The sequence below is a fragment of the Rattus rattus genome, chromosome 2 (genome assembly GCF_011064425.1).
Source record: "Rattus rattus isolate New Zealand chromosome 2, Rrattus_CSIRO_v1, whole genome shotgun sequence".
Taxonomy (NCBI): domain Eukaryota; kingdom Metazoa; phylum Chordata; class Mammalia; order Rodentia; family Muridae; genus Rattus; species Rattus rattus.
In genome coordinates, this window is record NC_046155.1 from 193,111,131 (window position 1) to 193,126,643 (window position 15,513).

At 48.0% G+C, this 15,513-nt stretch overlaps 1 protein-coding gene across 3 annotated transcripts in view; it reads right to left on the minus strand.

Annotated features, from left to right (window-relative positions):
* Positions 1-15,513, minus strand: part of Zdhhc14 (zinc finger DHHC-type palmitoyltransferase 14) — a 268,390-nt gene that overhangs the window by 63,478 nt on the left and 189,399 nt on the right. For all 3 annotated transcript variants that reach the window (XM_032894755.1, XM_032894752.1, XM_032894754.1), the window contains exon 3: positions 12,451-12,609. In XM_032894755.1, coding sequence (XP_032750646.1) covers positions 12,451-12,609 — 159 coding nt within the window. The remainder of the gene's footprint in view (positions 1-12,450; positions 12,610-15,513) is intronic.

Consider the following 15,513-nt stretch of genomic DNA (forward strand, 5'->3'; position numbering starts at 1 on the left):
AGTCTGGAGCTTGGAAGAGAGATTTGAGCTAGAGTTAAAAAAAAATGTTCAGAGAGACTTCTGGAGAACAGAGTGGGGCATGTACAGAGCCCAGTTCACATTCTGTGACACACAGGCACAGACCGTGCATAAAGAAAGAAGGACAGAGCAAGCATAAGAAAGAGCAGCAGGAGAGGGGAGGGGAGGGAGAGAGGGAAGGAAGGAGGGAGGGAGGGAGGGAGGGAGGGAGGGAAGGGGGTGAGGGGGGTCTGGCCAACGGAAACAGGCCTCAGTGGAGTAATTACTCTTTTTTTTTCTGGGTGTTGAAGGAAAGCATTTTTAAAACTGACTGCATTTAGACACTTCCAGAGAAAGCAAGAAAGCACTTGGCCAGAGCTTGCCCCTCTGTTGGCTTAGACACAGCAGCACACACAGCCTTGCACATAGCGCCTTTCGGAACTGTGCATGAACATTAACCCCAGACAAGATGAACCAACACTCCAGGAAGTCTGTGGTTTAGACATTTCTGTTGGTGCAACACATGCTTTAAGTTTTTCCTATTAAATAGGAAGTCTTGTTCTTTTGTTCTTAAATGCACTGATTCCAGGAGCTATCATACAGTACAAAATTTAATGCAAATGTACCATGTTAAGTCATTATGACCATCTAGGGAAGACATTTTGGAGCTGGAGAGATGGTCTGGCATCTGCAAAGAGGCTACTCTTGCAGAGGACTTGGGTTTAGTTCCCAGCACCCACACTGGGCAGCCTACAAACACCTGTAACTCCAGCTTCAGGGGATCGGACACCCTCTTTTGGCCTTCAGGAGCATCTGCATACATGTGTATATGCAGAAAAGCAAGCACATACACACATAAAATTTAAAAAGAAAGCAGGTCTTTTTTTTTTTTCTTTTTTCTTTTTTTCGGAGCTGGGGACCGAACCCAGGACCTTGTGCTTGCTAGGCAAGCACTCTACCACTGAGCTAAATCCCCAACCCCAAGAAAGCAGGTCTTAAAAGTGCATGTTCACAAGGGTCCAAGTCTTACATGAGAAAATACGACAGGCACATCTAAAAAGACCACAGGGTAGCTCTGTCTCCATGGATGCGTGGGTTTCCCATTGGACACTTATTCTGTGTCTAATAACGTGTGGGCTTCCCAGATCGTTAGGCTGTGGGCAGAGAGAGAGCTGACTCTGCATGGGGAGAACTCTGGCCCCTCTCTGGAACAGTCTCATGCTGTAATGAACAAACTGACATTCTGGGCACAGATATCCCTCCCCAGAGGGACAGTCCTGCTCGTGACACACCAACAAAAGCTGGGCTCCTCGGTCCAAGATTAGATCCTCCAGTGAGTGGTCCTACCTTTCTAGTGTGAGTGATCTGAGCCCTGCCTCTTCTCACTGGGTGCTCAGCTCCTTCCTACACCCCTGACTCCAGGAGCCGCCCAGGAGTGACAGACACCTAGAACACAAGACCTTCAGAGCAAGGCTCATTAAAACGTCAGATTCCCAGACTCTGACTCTAGGGAAGGTCTAGTAAGCCTATCTTGTCTGTGGGGCAAACGTGAATGGGGTCATTGCTGGAACCACAACAATGCCATGTCAGGGGTCTGTGGGAGTGTCTGCAGCCACCTCTGTGAAGCCCCATGATGCTCTACCCCTGATGATGTGGAAACATTTCCAAGTAGCACGCTAGCGTGCTCCTTATCCCCATGAAGAAGAGAACTCAGGCAAGCTACTAGCTGAAGCGCTACTCAGAGTCCAGCCTCTGCTCTAATGCCACCCCTGGGTATTTGTGATGGACTTGCCTTCTCTGTGGGCTCTGCCTCTGAGCTTCTTCATATGTGTCTGCCTCTGTTCCCTTCTATGGCCCCAGCAAAGGGAAGATGTCGCTTAGGAGAGAGCTCACAGTGGGGTCTTCTGTGGAGGCATCTGTAACACTTTTTATTTAAGACAGTTGAGAAGCCTGCCCTGCTCACCAAACACCTGTTAATGCTCTTTCCGATGCCATAGCACCTCGCAAACCGTACACGGCTGAGCAAAAGACAAGGATACCTGTTGGTGATGGGGAGTGGGGTGGCTTGAATATGTTTGGTCCAGGGGGTGGCACTATTTGGAGGTCTGACCTTGTGGGAAGGAGGTGTGGCCTTGTTAGAGGAAGTGTGCCACTGTGAGTGTGTGCTTTAACACATTCCTCCTGGCTGTCCGAGGCTGTCTGTCTTCTCCTAGAAGCCTTCAGATGAAGATGTAGAACTCTCAGCTCCTCCTGCACCATGCCTGCCTGGATGCTGCCATGCTCCTGCCTTGGTGATAATGGACTGAACCTCTGAACCTGTAAGCCAGACCCAATTAAGTGTGGTTTTTATGAGAGCTGCCTTGGTCATGGTTTCTGTTCACAGCAGTAAGACCTTTAGCTAAGACAGGGAGACAACTGGCTAGGGGTACCTGCTGAACAGCTCTGGGCATCACTTTAGGCACAACATCATCCTCTCCCAGCTTTTGGGGAGTCCCATCTCACATGAAAAAAGTCATGGCCCCAGATATCTATAGGGGTTCCTCTTCTTGGTGCAATTGTTCTGGGTTTTCCCAAGGCCTCTGCTCCCTTGGCTTCTGGCTGCACATACGGCATCCTCACTCTGCACCCATGCCTGCCTGTGGCTTTCCCCTCCCATGACCTCCCACCCCACATCTCACTCTTTGTCTCCCCCTCCGCCCCCAGCCCCCTGTGTCTGACTTTACAGGTACCGGCATGCATCATACTCTGGGCTCTGTAAAGCTCATTCTGTTTCTGGGTCCTCACACCAGTTTTAAGCTGCCACAGACCAAGTTCTGGATGGACATCTATAGTTTATAGACTCAAGCCATCAGCTAGGACACAGTAAACATATGAAAATGTCACCTTATTATTATCTTTTAAAGCCGTGATGTCCAGTCCTCTGACACTACAATGTGACCGATAAAGATGCTGCACCACATTCGTGACTATCATGGGCTACAAGCAGCCCGGAAGCTGCAGCTTCGACACATGTGATTTAAAGCCTTAAGTTGACATGTGGGAAATGTTAAAATCTGGGAGTCAGAGGAATAATCTCCTTTGTGCCCTGGTAGTCCCGCCTCTGATAAGTATCTAGGCTCCATGCAGGCCTCACCATGCCTCAGCCGCTACCTTGGTCTTCTACAGTAAATCCTTGCTCTGTGGCCAGTGTCCTATCTCCCGGCTCTATCCTACAGTTCCCTTTGCAGCGTCTACACAGGGCACACTTTGAAATGCACGAGGTCACTCGTCATTTGTCCTCATGGTAAGACGGAACTCAGATGGGATGCTCTTTCTTATGCACTGAACGTCTTTCTCATACGCTCCCACATGACCTGTGTGTTCCTGTGTGTCGTTTACTTCCTGTGTCTGCAGGCCTATGTGTAAGCTGATGGGGCAAGACACTCATTCACCCCTATTTCCCCATATCCACTTAGCATAGAGACAGGGCACACCAACAGTTAGTCTATGGTTCATAACTGGGCGAGTGTACACAGTGCCCATAGCCCTAAGGGGTCCTTAGCTCTAGTACCCACTGCCCATGTTGGCACAGTGCGCCCTGATCCAGGGGCACATTTACCAGTGGCTTATTATTATGCTATAAAGTGTCAGCATGGCCAGAGATGGGAAGATGTATCGTGCTTCATTCAATCCTTGGTGAAAAACAAACCCATAAATCAGGTGGGGTAGGAAGTGGTTTCCCGAGCATAAATCCTTAGGAAACTGGTTACTTTTCGCATAAACAAGTGGCTCATTCCTCTGCTGTACACTGTTGTGAGTTTGACTCCCAAGAGGCAAGAATATCCTTCAATACGATAACGTCTTTGCCAACTTGTAGTGGGCAGGCATGTAATACAAGCCATCCTAAGAGTGTTTGGGGCTTCAAAACAACTGTGACAGCACCAAATATTTACCTGTGGGAAGGTTCTAGTTTCCTAATATTATATTCCTAATATACTTCCCTTTCCCCCCAGTATATTGTTTTTTCTGCTCCCCAATTAGTTTTTGAGACAAGGTCCCTCGAGTGAGCCTTGACTCACTTAGTCCTGGAACTCACTATGTAGACCAGGCTGGCTTTTAACTCACAGAGATCTACCTGCCTCCGCCTCATGAGTGCTGGAATCAAAGGCAGGCGCCACCATGCCCAGCTCTTCCCAGTATTTCTGAGTGACATAAAGGACGGGACAGGATCAGTTGGGAATAAAGGACTTCTCAACAGTGCTGACACAGCACTGGTGGTCCATTTATTCTGAACAGAGCATTGAGAACAGCTACACATCCTGTCTTCTCTCTTGTAATGAAGTAATTCAAGTCACTGACACCAAGTGCTGCCCTCCCCAGGGACACTGCAGGAGGTACTGAGACCAGCCTCCTACCCTCAAGAAGCTGTGTGCTACACATCTGTGCTTGGGTTGAAACAGGAAAGGAAGACAGGAAAAAAGAATGAATTTAAGGTATTTTTTAAATTATTTTTTTACTCTATCTATCTATCTATCTATCTATCTATCTATCTATCTATCTATCTATCTATCTATGATGGCAGGTGTATTCACGCCATAGTGTATGTGTGGAAGGTGGACCCAGGTCCCTTCAAGAAAGATCAGACTTGGAGGAGGGCCCCGAAAGTGGATATGGACCTCTGGGCCAGCGGGCTCCAGCCATGTGAGAAGGGGTTTTTCCTAAGCTTAGCGTCAGGGGCTCTCATGGGTCCCTCCTCAATTAGTGAGTGAGAATGAATGTGAGCATGGGCTGCTCGTGGAGACGGCAGGATAAGGAATCACACACGCCCACCAGCCTTTAGAGGTCTGATAGGCTCCGGCCAGCATCTACCAAAGCCCGGCCGGTTCATGCAAGGTCATAAATGAATGCAACTTGCTAGCGCACCCTGCAGGACGGTAGTGAGACTGACAATAGACCAGAGACAGTGGTCAGTGTCGTACATCTCATGAATTCCATTACCTGTCTGCGAGGGACAAGGAGCACACAGAGACCAACCCCCGAGGTAAGCGACTACACATAATTGCAAGCCAGCAATCCAAGGGCGCAGGCCTCAGCTTCCTACAGAAGGCTTCTGTGGAGGCTCGTCACGTCTTTATCCAGAACAGACAATAATTACATCCCCATGGGTCTGGAATGGGATTTTTAAAATAAGCAATCTTCCTCTCCTGAAAACACACTCTTTCTGTTTCACTCAGTTCTCTACTGGAAATATTTTCAACCCTTTAGAAAATAAAACAGCCTATTCCAACAAGCTAAGCTGTTTTCATAAATAAATATGTATTAGGCTTTCAGAATTAAGGGACATGATGTCCGTTATCCAACTGTCCAGCATTTCTCAGCTCAGTCCTGCCCAAGTCTACCAACAGTGTGCCGGGGGTGTGAAATACTGAATGTCCGTGACCCAACAGAGCACGAATTCCTTAGAGGAAATTTCAGAGCTGGCAAGTTACATGCCTTTTAACAAAAAGTATACGTGTATGTGTGTGTGTGTGTGTGTGTGTGTGTGTGTGTGTGTGTGTGTGTAGAACATGAAATTGCTCTATTGTTTTGCTAAATGGACACAACATCAAACTGCCTCAGGATTCATCTTTCTCCCTGTAAGCTAGTGAGGCTCTTAGGCTCATCAGGGGAGCATCTCTGTGCAGCCATGGGAGGTTAACACAGAGAGTCCCTCCTGGCTAACGTACACAGAGTAAGTGACCGGAGGCTCGGCTGTGAACGAGACCTCTATATCACACCCACTATCCCCAAGGTGCAGGGGACATCGTGGAAGAGGAAGCAGAGAGACTGTAAGAGCCAGAGGTTGGGAGGACTGCAGTGAATCTGTCTTTTGGACATGACAGGACAGATGGACCCATGAATCCCCAAGAGCTGTGGTTGCCCGTACAGGATCAAGTCAGTCAACACTCACGTGTGGTGCCGGGAGGGCAAACGAGCCCCCAGCCCTGCATGTATCTGTTGGCAGTTGATGTCTGCTAGGGAAGGAGTCTTTAGAGGTGTGGCCCCCTGTATCCTGAAAATGCTACAGCGGATGGGCCCCCATCCGTGTGTACATGGGGAACACACGTTAGAGTCAGTGGGTTATAACGGAAGCAGGTACGAAGCTGGGAGGAGCTGGAGGTGAAGGGGAGTGAACGAAATCAAAGCACGCTGTGTACGTGCTCGGTATTCTTGAGGGATAAATATTGTAATTTATAACTCCGAATGCTGCAGCTTTCTTTTGTGTTCCTCCTGTTGTCAGTTTCTACTGTGTCACAGCCAGGTGTCACAGCTGTGGCACTGAAGACGACCTGACCCTCAAGAAGCTTTCTTCGGAACTTTTTGTTTGGCTGTCTGCACATCCATCTTTGGGGTCAACCTCTAGCCCTTCCCCCAGCCCCAAGCCATGAGATGAGAGCTCATACATTATCTGCTTTCAAAATTTTGGGTTATTTTTGAAGCCTACTATGATTGATTTCTGCTCCTGCTACACGGACTGCTGATATGGGCAAGTCCATTTCATAGAACTACATACGTTCCACCTTCTATTGATATCTTTGCCTTCTTTTTGTATTTTGTTGACCTAAGTGATTGAAATAAAGGAGGGAGGTTGTTTTTCGCTGGCCTCATCTTATACCAGGCTATGCTTAAATTTTCTAAAAATGGTTGCTTCCTATGTCTTATGCAGCGTCAGCTGATGCGTGAGTGTGGATGACAATTTTCAACCATACTCTACACCACCATATAATTACTCTCTATCTACGGAGCGTAGCAGACACAATGCCTTGAGCTCTGTGTGCTCTGCTCTGAGACGCTGTCCCTGGGGACTGACTTTTACTTTGACGTATCTAGGGTAGCACAGTGCCTGACACGTACAGGCACAGGAAACGTTGGTGAGATGCAAACATGTTTCTGGAGGCACATGGGTGCTTGGGTTCCCGGGAGCAAACAGATGCCTGCCATCTTTCTCCATTCCCCTTGCAAGATACAATTTCTGTCAAAATAATCAGCCCTTACCAGACCCAAATATCTAAGAAGAAATTACAGGACACTAGCCTGTATTTAAAGGCAGGTGCCAAGCCAAACTCTGCCATTGCAAACAATGGGGGCTACGTGAAGCAACACTTGGGATCTAGTGTTGGTGGTTAGCACACAGGCAAGGTGATCCAGTCTCAGCCGGCACCACAAAGGAAGCTACCAGAGCTACCAGAGGGAGTGCTGTGGGACAGGAGGGCCCACGCGGTAAATGAGGTGTGGTTTTCCCTGCAGAGGGCTCTGGACACTGTTGCCAGGCAGATCAGGGTTTGCCTTGGGTGAGGGAGGCCAGCACTGCCTGGTGCTCCCAGAGCCTGGCACAGCCCCAGGGTTTGGGCATTCCCTCTTTTGCTCTCTCAGACCCTGCAGTTTTATGATGCTGTAGGTACAGAGAAGGTCTTTTACCCAGAGAACACAGTGGATCAAGGACCAGGCAGCTATGGCTCCAGAGGGTCATTCTTAGCTTGTAGCTGAGATCCCTCCCTCTAGGAAATGGTCAATTTACAGAGGCTTCATCTTCATGGTTGGGAAACATCCTTATTGATTCGCCCATAGTGTGTGATTACTTTCAAGGGAGCACCTTCTCGTTACGAATTGATAGTATGTTAAAAATACCCAATTCAGGTCGTTCTTCCAGAAGTCAGGGGTTGACTCCCAGCACCCACATGGTGGCTCACAACCATCTGTAACTCCACTTCCGCGAGAGTCAATGCTCTCCACCGGCCCTTGCTGGTGACAGGAACACAAGTGGGACACAGGCATACATACAGGCAAGACATCCACACACATAAGACAGTATCAAAATTAAAAATCTATTCTGAGAATGACACAGCAGTAACTGTGGTAAAAGCTGCTGGTTCCTCTAACACCAATGGGGCCCAGGAAAGAACTTGGGCTGCCAGTCAGGGGAAGGTAGAGAACAGGTTCTGGGGCAGGGGTGTAGGCTGCTCACAGTCACTTAGAGACCCAGTGAGCTTTGCTTTGTTACTCGCTTCTCCTACCAGCCTTGCCCTAATGACTGGAGAGCTGTGAGGTCCTAAGAGAGCAGGGGCGGCTCTGGACCTGGATACTAGACGCTTAAAAGTATTCTGTGGGGCCGGTAGATGATTCAGTGAGTTTGATTCAAAGCTTGATGATCTGAGCTCAATCCCAGGAGCACAAATGGAGGAGGGAAGAGAGCAGACTCCTTCAGGGTGTCCCATGACTTCCACACACATGCCACGGCATGTCTGCGTGCACCCATGCTCTCCCCAACACAAAGCAACGTAAAAATATTCGTAAGTGCCAACGTTGCCCAGATGAACAGACAGCCTCAAATAGTCTATTCCAGATTGCCTGGATGAATAGACAGCCTCAAATAGTCTATTCCAGATGTACATAAGTGAACTAGTGAGAGGAGGAGGATGATCCAGAGAAAGAGACAGACACAGCAGCTAAACAACAGCCGCGTGAGAGAGACAAAGAAAATATTGATGTGCTCTCTTCTATTATCGAAGGTTGGCAAGAACCTATCCATAGATCGGGGTACTGCCTATGCCTGCCAGGATGAACCTTGTTCGTGTGTGTGTGTGTGTGTGTGTGTGTGTGTGTGTGTGTGTGTGTGTGTGTGTGTGTGTATGTGTACATCTTTTTGTATATCCATATACATTGGTGTGTACATTCATAGGTGTTGAGGCCACAAGTCAATATCGGTAGTCTTGTTAAAGTATTCATAGCTTATTTTTGGAGACGAGTTCACTCACTGACCTTGAGGTTCACCGATTTTGCTAGATGAGCTGGCTGGCCAGTAAGCTGCCCGATCTGCCTGTCTCTGCCTCCCTAGCACTGGGGTTAGAGACCTTAGAGACCACTGTTGGACCTGGCTTTGTACACAGGTACTGAGGATCTGAACTCAAGTCTTCACACTTGTGGGTCAGACACATCACCTACTGAGCCATCTCCACAGGCTCTGAATCTTGTCTATATCAGATAGCTGGACATAGCACAGCTGGCTTGGGGTGGGGATGTTGGTGGCGACATGTACAGACCCTTTGTGTGTGCAATGTCTGAGTGAGATACTTTCGTGGGTGTGACCTTACTTAATCCTTAGACAAAACTTATAACCTATATTAGGCTCACCTTGTTTTATAGGGTTGGAAATAGCAGGGAGTAGTGAGAAAGCTTTCTCAGCTTCCGAGGGTCTTCGTTGATAAAACCAGACCACAGGCCTGGGTCCGTGTGTTGAAAGCCAGGTCCCAGCCCTTGGGTTCTTCCTACTGTTTTCTGTGGCTGCACCAGCACTTGGTCCTCAAGAAAGCTCTTCTCTGAGCCCTCAACTCGTAATGCAAAGCTCTTATGACTTGACTCTCATCTAAAGTTTATTTAACAGAGAAAAAGGATTCTCTGAGTTAACCTAGAAATCTGCCTTTTGCTGTTTCCTCTCCTATAATTCAAGAGAGCAATTATCCACCATGCTTGGGAAGTGACAACCCAAAGCCACTCCTGTGAGGGAAGGGAAGCCCGTATTCTAACCTGGGCTTCCAACACACCATTGTCTTCTTTACTTCCTGTAAAAGTAGAGCTGTTTTGGTAAAAACCTTCTATCTAAAAATACACCAGCAGCAACCTGGCAATTACACTCCTCTGTGGGTGACTTCTGCCTCCCGCTCTATTTCCTGAATGCAGAGGTCTAATCTGTGGCCTGTCACACCAAAGGCTGGTGTAGTGCTATTAACTGGAAAAACCAAGAATATGTATATGTAGGCCTGGATAACACTGTGTGTGTGTATGTCTGTGTGTCTCTCTGTGTGTGTGTCTCTGTGAGTGTATCTGTATGTCTCTGTGTATATCTGTCTTTGTGCATCTCTCTCTCTCTCTATCTATCTATCTATCTATCTATCTCTCTATCTATCTATCTATCTATCTATCTATCTATCTGTGTGTATGTCTGTGTGTATGTCTGTCTATCTGTCTCTCTGTGTGTCTGTCTGTGTCTCTATGTAATGCAATTAATAGCTTTATTTTAAACTGACTGCCTGTTACCTCACCTGTCAGAGACCGGGTTAGGATCAGCCCCAGCACTGTGAACCAAACCTCATAGGCCCTATCAGGCTGTCTCCTTAGGCTGGGCTTCCTCTTCCTGCACCCCCCACCTCCCCCGCCTCAGGCCTTGTCACTTTCTCTCTTTCCTCTTTCCCTTTAGTGTCTCTGGTTTGTGGAACACGGCCAAGCTTGCACGGAGACTGCTGGGCTGCTGTTGTGACCAAGCCCTCAGAAAGAGCCACCATTGAGGGCTGGTGGCTCTTGCTTTCACAATCGGTAGAGTCCACCAGCAGCGACACTATCTCAAACTGTTTTACTCTGGCAAAAACATGCCATCAACTGTGAAAATTCACGCATAACTCTGGCAAGGAGATTTACACCCTGTTTGCCTGGCTTCTTTAAGAGACACACGTGCCTGTGGGCCACGTGGGCCAATACTGGGACTACATGAATCTGTAGGAAGTGACAAGACTCCAGCAGGAATTCCCAAACCATAACCAACGATGAGATTGGAAAAGTCTTCTCTTTTAAGCATGATTACAGCTCTGGCCCAGAGACAGGAAACAGGATTGAGACATGGGTACCAATGAGAAAGTGGGGACAGAAGGTGGCTACAAATGGGTACAGATTTCACAATGATAAGGAAGGAAACACTTCAGATTTGTAGACAACATTTCTTATTTAATCACAATGCAGCCTAGGATAGGCCGCACCCCCGACTCTGCACACACAGGAGAGAACATGAGAAATAACCAGAGTGCTGACATGACAGTCCAGTCCATCCTGTACCCATCCCGGGGTCAAAATGAAAACCTAAGGAAAGGTCCCGAGGCTGCTCACACCCCTCAGGCTGTTCCCTGGATGGCACTGGGGTCACCATGATGTCTAGCCCCAAATGTTCTCAAGGTAGGTGTGGAACAGCCACCGGGAGAGGTATTGCCACCAAGGGTGCCTAATCACACCTAAGCCTGATCTATGGCCTTATAGGGGCCCCATGTGCCCTGCAAGGAGAACAGGGTCTGATTCTGTTTTCATAACTGAGAGTGTGACATCGTATCAAGGATTTGCCTAGACAAAGCCTCTCAAAAACATCTAGGTATAGTAGTAACAGCAGCAGCAGCAGCGGCGGCGGCGGCGGCTGCAGCGGCTAAAGCCTGTTCCAAGCCTGGCATTATTCTGATGGATTTGTGCCTGTCTGTCTGTGTTATCTTTCAACTGTCCACTATAGGGATGAGGAAACCACAGTAAGGTAAGCACAGTAAGTAGCTTGTCTAAGTCATGCAGGGAACACTTAGAGCCTGGCTACCCCATGCCACACCTCTGGCTCCTTGCTACGTGGGAAGGGAAAAGAAAAGCCCAAGTTTTTTTCACAGTGGATCACAAACTAACAGAAATTTAAGTTAATGGAAACCAAGACAAATACAGACAGAGAAAACATGGCCCTGGCATCCAACTGCACATTATTAAAGTTAGGAGAAAGCGAATTTAGGATTAATATGATTTCTTGGTGTGGCCGGAGTTACATTGTAAAATTTATTTTTTTGCCCCTCAGGTAGAACTGAGACTAGAAAATCCTGACGCTGAAAGAGAGTGGTAGAAATCAATAATGTGTTTGTGTTTCTGAGGGAGACATGGTTCTGAGGGTACCCATCTCCTTCCAGGCATGAGGGAGGGGCAATGTTTATATTCTCACGCCTGTGGAGGCTGGCTGTAGGAACTCCGGTCTTCTGCAGGATGGCCAAGCCTTACTGTCACCATCCTCTCTTGGGAGCTATGTTTAGGATGGAGGATGGCTATGAATACCAGTTCTCAGTCTAAAGGAAGAGGAAGTCCTGTCACAAACCCTAGGGTCTGGGATCCAGGTATCTAGAAGCCAGAATAGGGCCAATAGAAGGCTTTACGTAGGCAAGGACCTCTGAGCTGGCCCTGTCCCTCTGCCTGTCCCTCTGCCTGAGGTCTAGCTCCATGTGGAAGTTTGCTATTTCTATCTCTTTTCCTCCTTCAGATCTGAGGCCTCCTCCATCTCCAACAGACACTTCCAAGCAGTGGGGAGGGGTAGAGAAACGCACAAAGTACATCTTTAATGCGTGCGGCCAGCTGTCGGGCAACGGAAAGACCCAGGGCTGCAATGGCTTTATTTCAAGTATCTGCTTAACTGGCATCCACGGGAAACAAAGGTTCAGTCTCTGGGAGAGAAGGTTCCGGGGTGTGGCAGGGTTAAAAAATAAAAGTCCACGGTAAAACCGTGTCCAGTGGAGGCCTGGTGACCATGTGCGTCGGAGACAGACAAGGGCGTTGACGCGGGAGCCACTGCCTTTAGTAGACGCATTAAAACCAGGTCCCCTCCATCAGCACCCAAGCAGGTACCTGCTCTCTTGGAGCATCCCGGGTCCTACTCACCTACGCAGTTATCACACAGGCTGCAGTGGGAGGCTCGAGGCGGGCGGAAGATCTTGCAGGTGAAACAGTACTTCAGTTTCACAGTCTGACCATTGATGATGACTTCTTTGGTTCTGGGAGGCGGGCGGTAGCCCCCTGAACTGGTGCCGTTGGCGATGTCTGCGGGAAGAAGGAAACACAGCGCACACCTTCAGAACGTCATTTCAGCTCTGTGGTCCCTCTCTCCTGATTCAGGGGCCAGGTCTAGTTGTGGTCAGTGTTCCCAGGTGGCAGTCACCACATTTGACTGCTGGGAGTAATCGTGTGCAAGTGTTGCTTAGTGGAGATTTTAGCTGAGTCTGCTCCTGCAGGCCAGAGGCTATTTGCTGGGGCTCTGCTCAAAGGCTGAAAGGATGTATGGTCTAGCCTGGTAGAGAGATGACACTCATTAAGCGCTACCCACACCCTCTTCTGTATAGGAGACAAGCCTTAGGGCTATCTGGTAAGAGGTATCCAAGTGACTGGTGGGGCTCCTCCTGATCTGGCTACCCATTCACTAAACTTGGGTTGAGACCCTAGAATGATATTGGTTTTGTTACAGCAGCTAGTCTTGTCCCAATTAACTCAACGATCTCTTTCATTTTCCTTCTTTAAAATTTAAAAAAAATTTTAAATGTATTTATTCCTTTATGTTACGAGTACACTGTAGCTGTCTTCAGACACACCAGAAGAGGGCATCAGATTCCATGACAGATGGTTGTGAGCCACCCTGTGGTTGCTGGGAATTGAACTCAGGACCTCTGGAAGAGCAGTCAGCGCTCTTAACCACTGAGCCATCTCTCCAGCCCTTATTTTCCTTCTTGAACTGAGTTCTTAAAACCTAGCTGAGGCATCTCCCTGCTTTGCCTGCTGGCCTGAAAAATAGCAGTATAGGAAGGTAGTAAGGAATATCGATTTTAAAAACAGGTATTGTCCTGAACAATTATTTAATAGATATATTTTTTTAAAAAATTACTTCTGGGTTTTATTTAGAATCGTTTTATTATTTTTAGAGCCTGTTTTAAAATGTTAAAGAAAATACAAATACATCTTTTTTCTTTCAAAAAAATGTATACTTATTTATTTGTGTGGGGGGAAGGAAGAGCATACTCTGTGTGTGTGTGTGTGTGTATGTGTGTATATATGTATGTATGTATGTGTTTATATGTATGCATGTGTGTGCATATGTATTGTACATGCATATGTATATATGTCTGACAGTGTGTGTATGTATGAATGTGTGTATATGTGTATGTGTGTATATGTGTATGTATGTATGTATGTGTTTATATGTATGCATGTGTGTGCATATGTATTGTACATGCATATGTATATATGTCTGACAGTGTGTGTATGTATGAGTGTGTATGTGTGTATGAATGTGTGTATATGTGTATGTGTATGTGTATGCATGTCTGTGTTTGTATGTCTGTGTTTGTATGTATGTATGCATGTATGTGTGCATGCACATGTATATTGTCTGTGTGTGTGTGTGTGTGTGTGTGTGTGTGTGTGTGTGTGTGTGTGTACAGAAGCCAAGGGAGTCAGTTCTTTCTACTGTGTGGGTTCCAGGGTTAGAACGCAGGTAGTCATGTGTGGTGGAAAGCACCTTTATCCTGGCCCCTAAGTTTATTTTTTAAGATTCTGTATCTCACAGCCTGGTTCTTCTCCCTGGTCTCGCATGAGAGTAAGTGGACAACTGGCTAGGCCCCAGCCCTGCACACACTGTCTCTCAATCTGATGGATCCCCGCTCTAGAGGAAGGTGTGGCTTCCAGCTTTGCTCACACACTGACTCCCCACCACCACTCTAGGCCGAGAAGACTCTGGGGCAGGCAGCTGTAGTGACCGTCCACAGTCAGAGAACAGCAAGGGTTCCTGCTCAGGCTCTGGGATGTTTCCGGGGATCTTTGGAGCTGGTGAACTGAGGGTAGACGCCGCTGTTAATCCATACCGACTATCACACATGACATACGTCTGCAGACTATCACACACGACATACTTCTATCATACACGACATACTTCTGCAGACTCATGACATGGGGGGCATCAGTGTCATCATCGACACAGGCACACAAACAACCCAGGGGGAGTTATCTGGAGAGTTCCGAAGCGAAGGTTATCCTTGTCTTAGCCTCAGAATTCTGATCTCCTTGGGGTAGGCAGAGTGAGCCCTGGTGATTTAAAAGACTCCTCCAAGATATTCCACTCGGTGGCCAAGGCTGGAACCACTACTGTGGGGTGAGGTCCACACAGCATCCATTTTACACAACAGCTCATCAGAGAGGCAGGCTCAGGTTATCCAAACACTGCATAGGCACCTGCATTTTGCCCAGAATCTCCAGTGACTCCTTCACTTAAAGACTTGGAACCTGGGTACATGGCGGACACAGCTTTACTCAGAGGAGGGGACATGCCACCAAAACCACCCAGCTACCCCAGCCACCTCACTTAAGCTTAGCTCTCCTGATGATACCCAGAGGGCCTTACTCTTCTGCCCCCCAACTGACAGAATCCATGGCTGACTAGTTGTGACTCAGGGGCTCTGTGTGACCTCAGCTTTCTCTGAGAGGCTGTGGGATGCAGGTCCCCTGCTCTGGTTCATCGGCCTTAGGCTTTGGTGGCAGCGCAAACCCCAGCCCAGTGGTGAGGAGGGCTTCAGGGCTGTCAACAGCCCTTGACAGCTCATAGAAAATAAAAGTTTCAGTGGCAGGCTGCCAACAAGAGGCGGGAGCATTCAAGGAAGGACAGGGTGAACAATCTGGACAACGCTCTTCCTGGGACCAGACTTCTTGCTTAGAGCCATTAAGTAGCATGGAGCCAACTCTGGGGCCAAGGGTTCCCTTGCCAACCTGGATCCTTTTTTGGTACCTTTCCCTAAAATGGCACCCAGGTGATCTCCCTATCAAGTGATATTAAGGCCAGCAGTGCCTAGTGTGCCTGCTGGGGAGTCAGAATTGGGTGATGTGGTCGCCCTAAGCACTAGGATGGGAAGGAGGGGCTCGGAGCACATCAACGACAAGGGAAGATCTCTGTGAACACCCTGA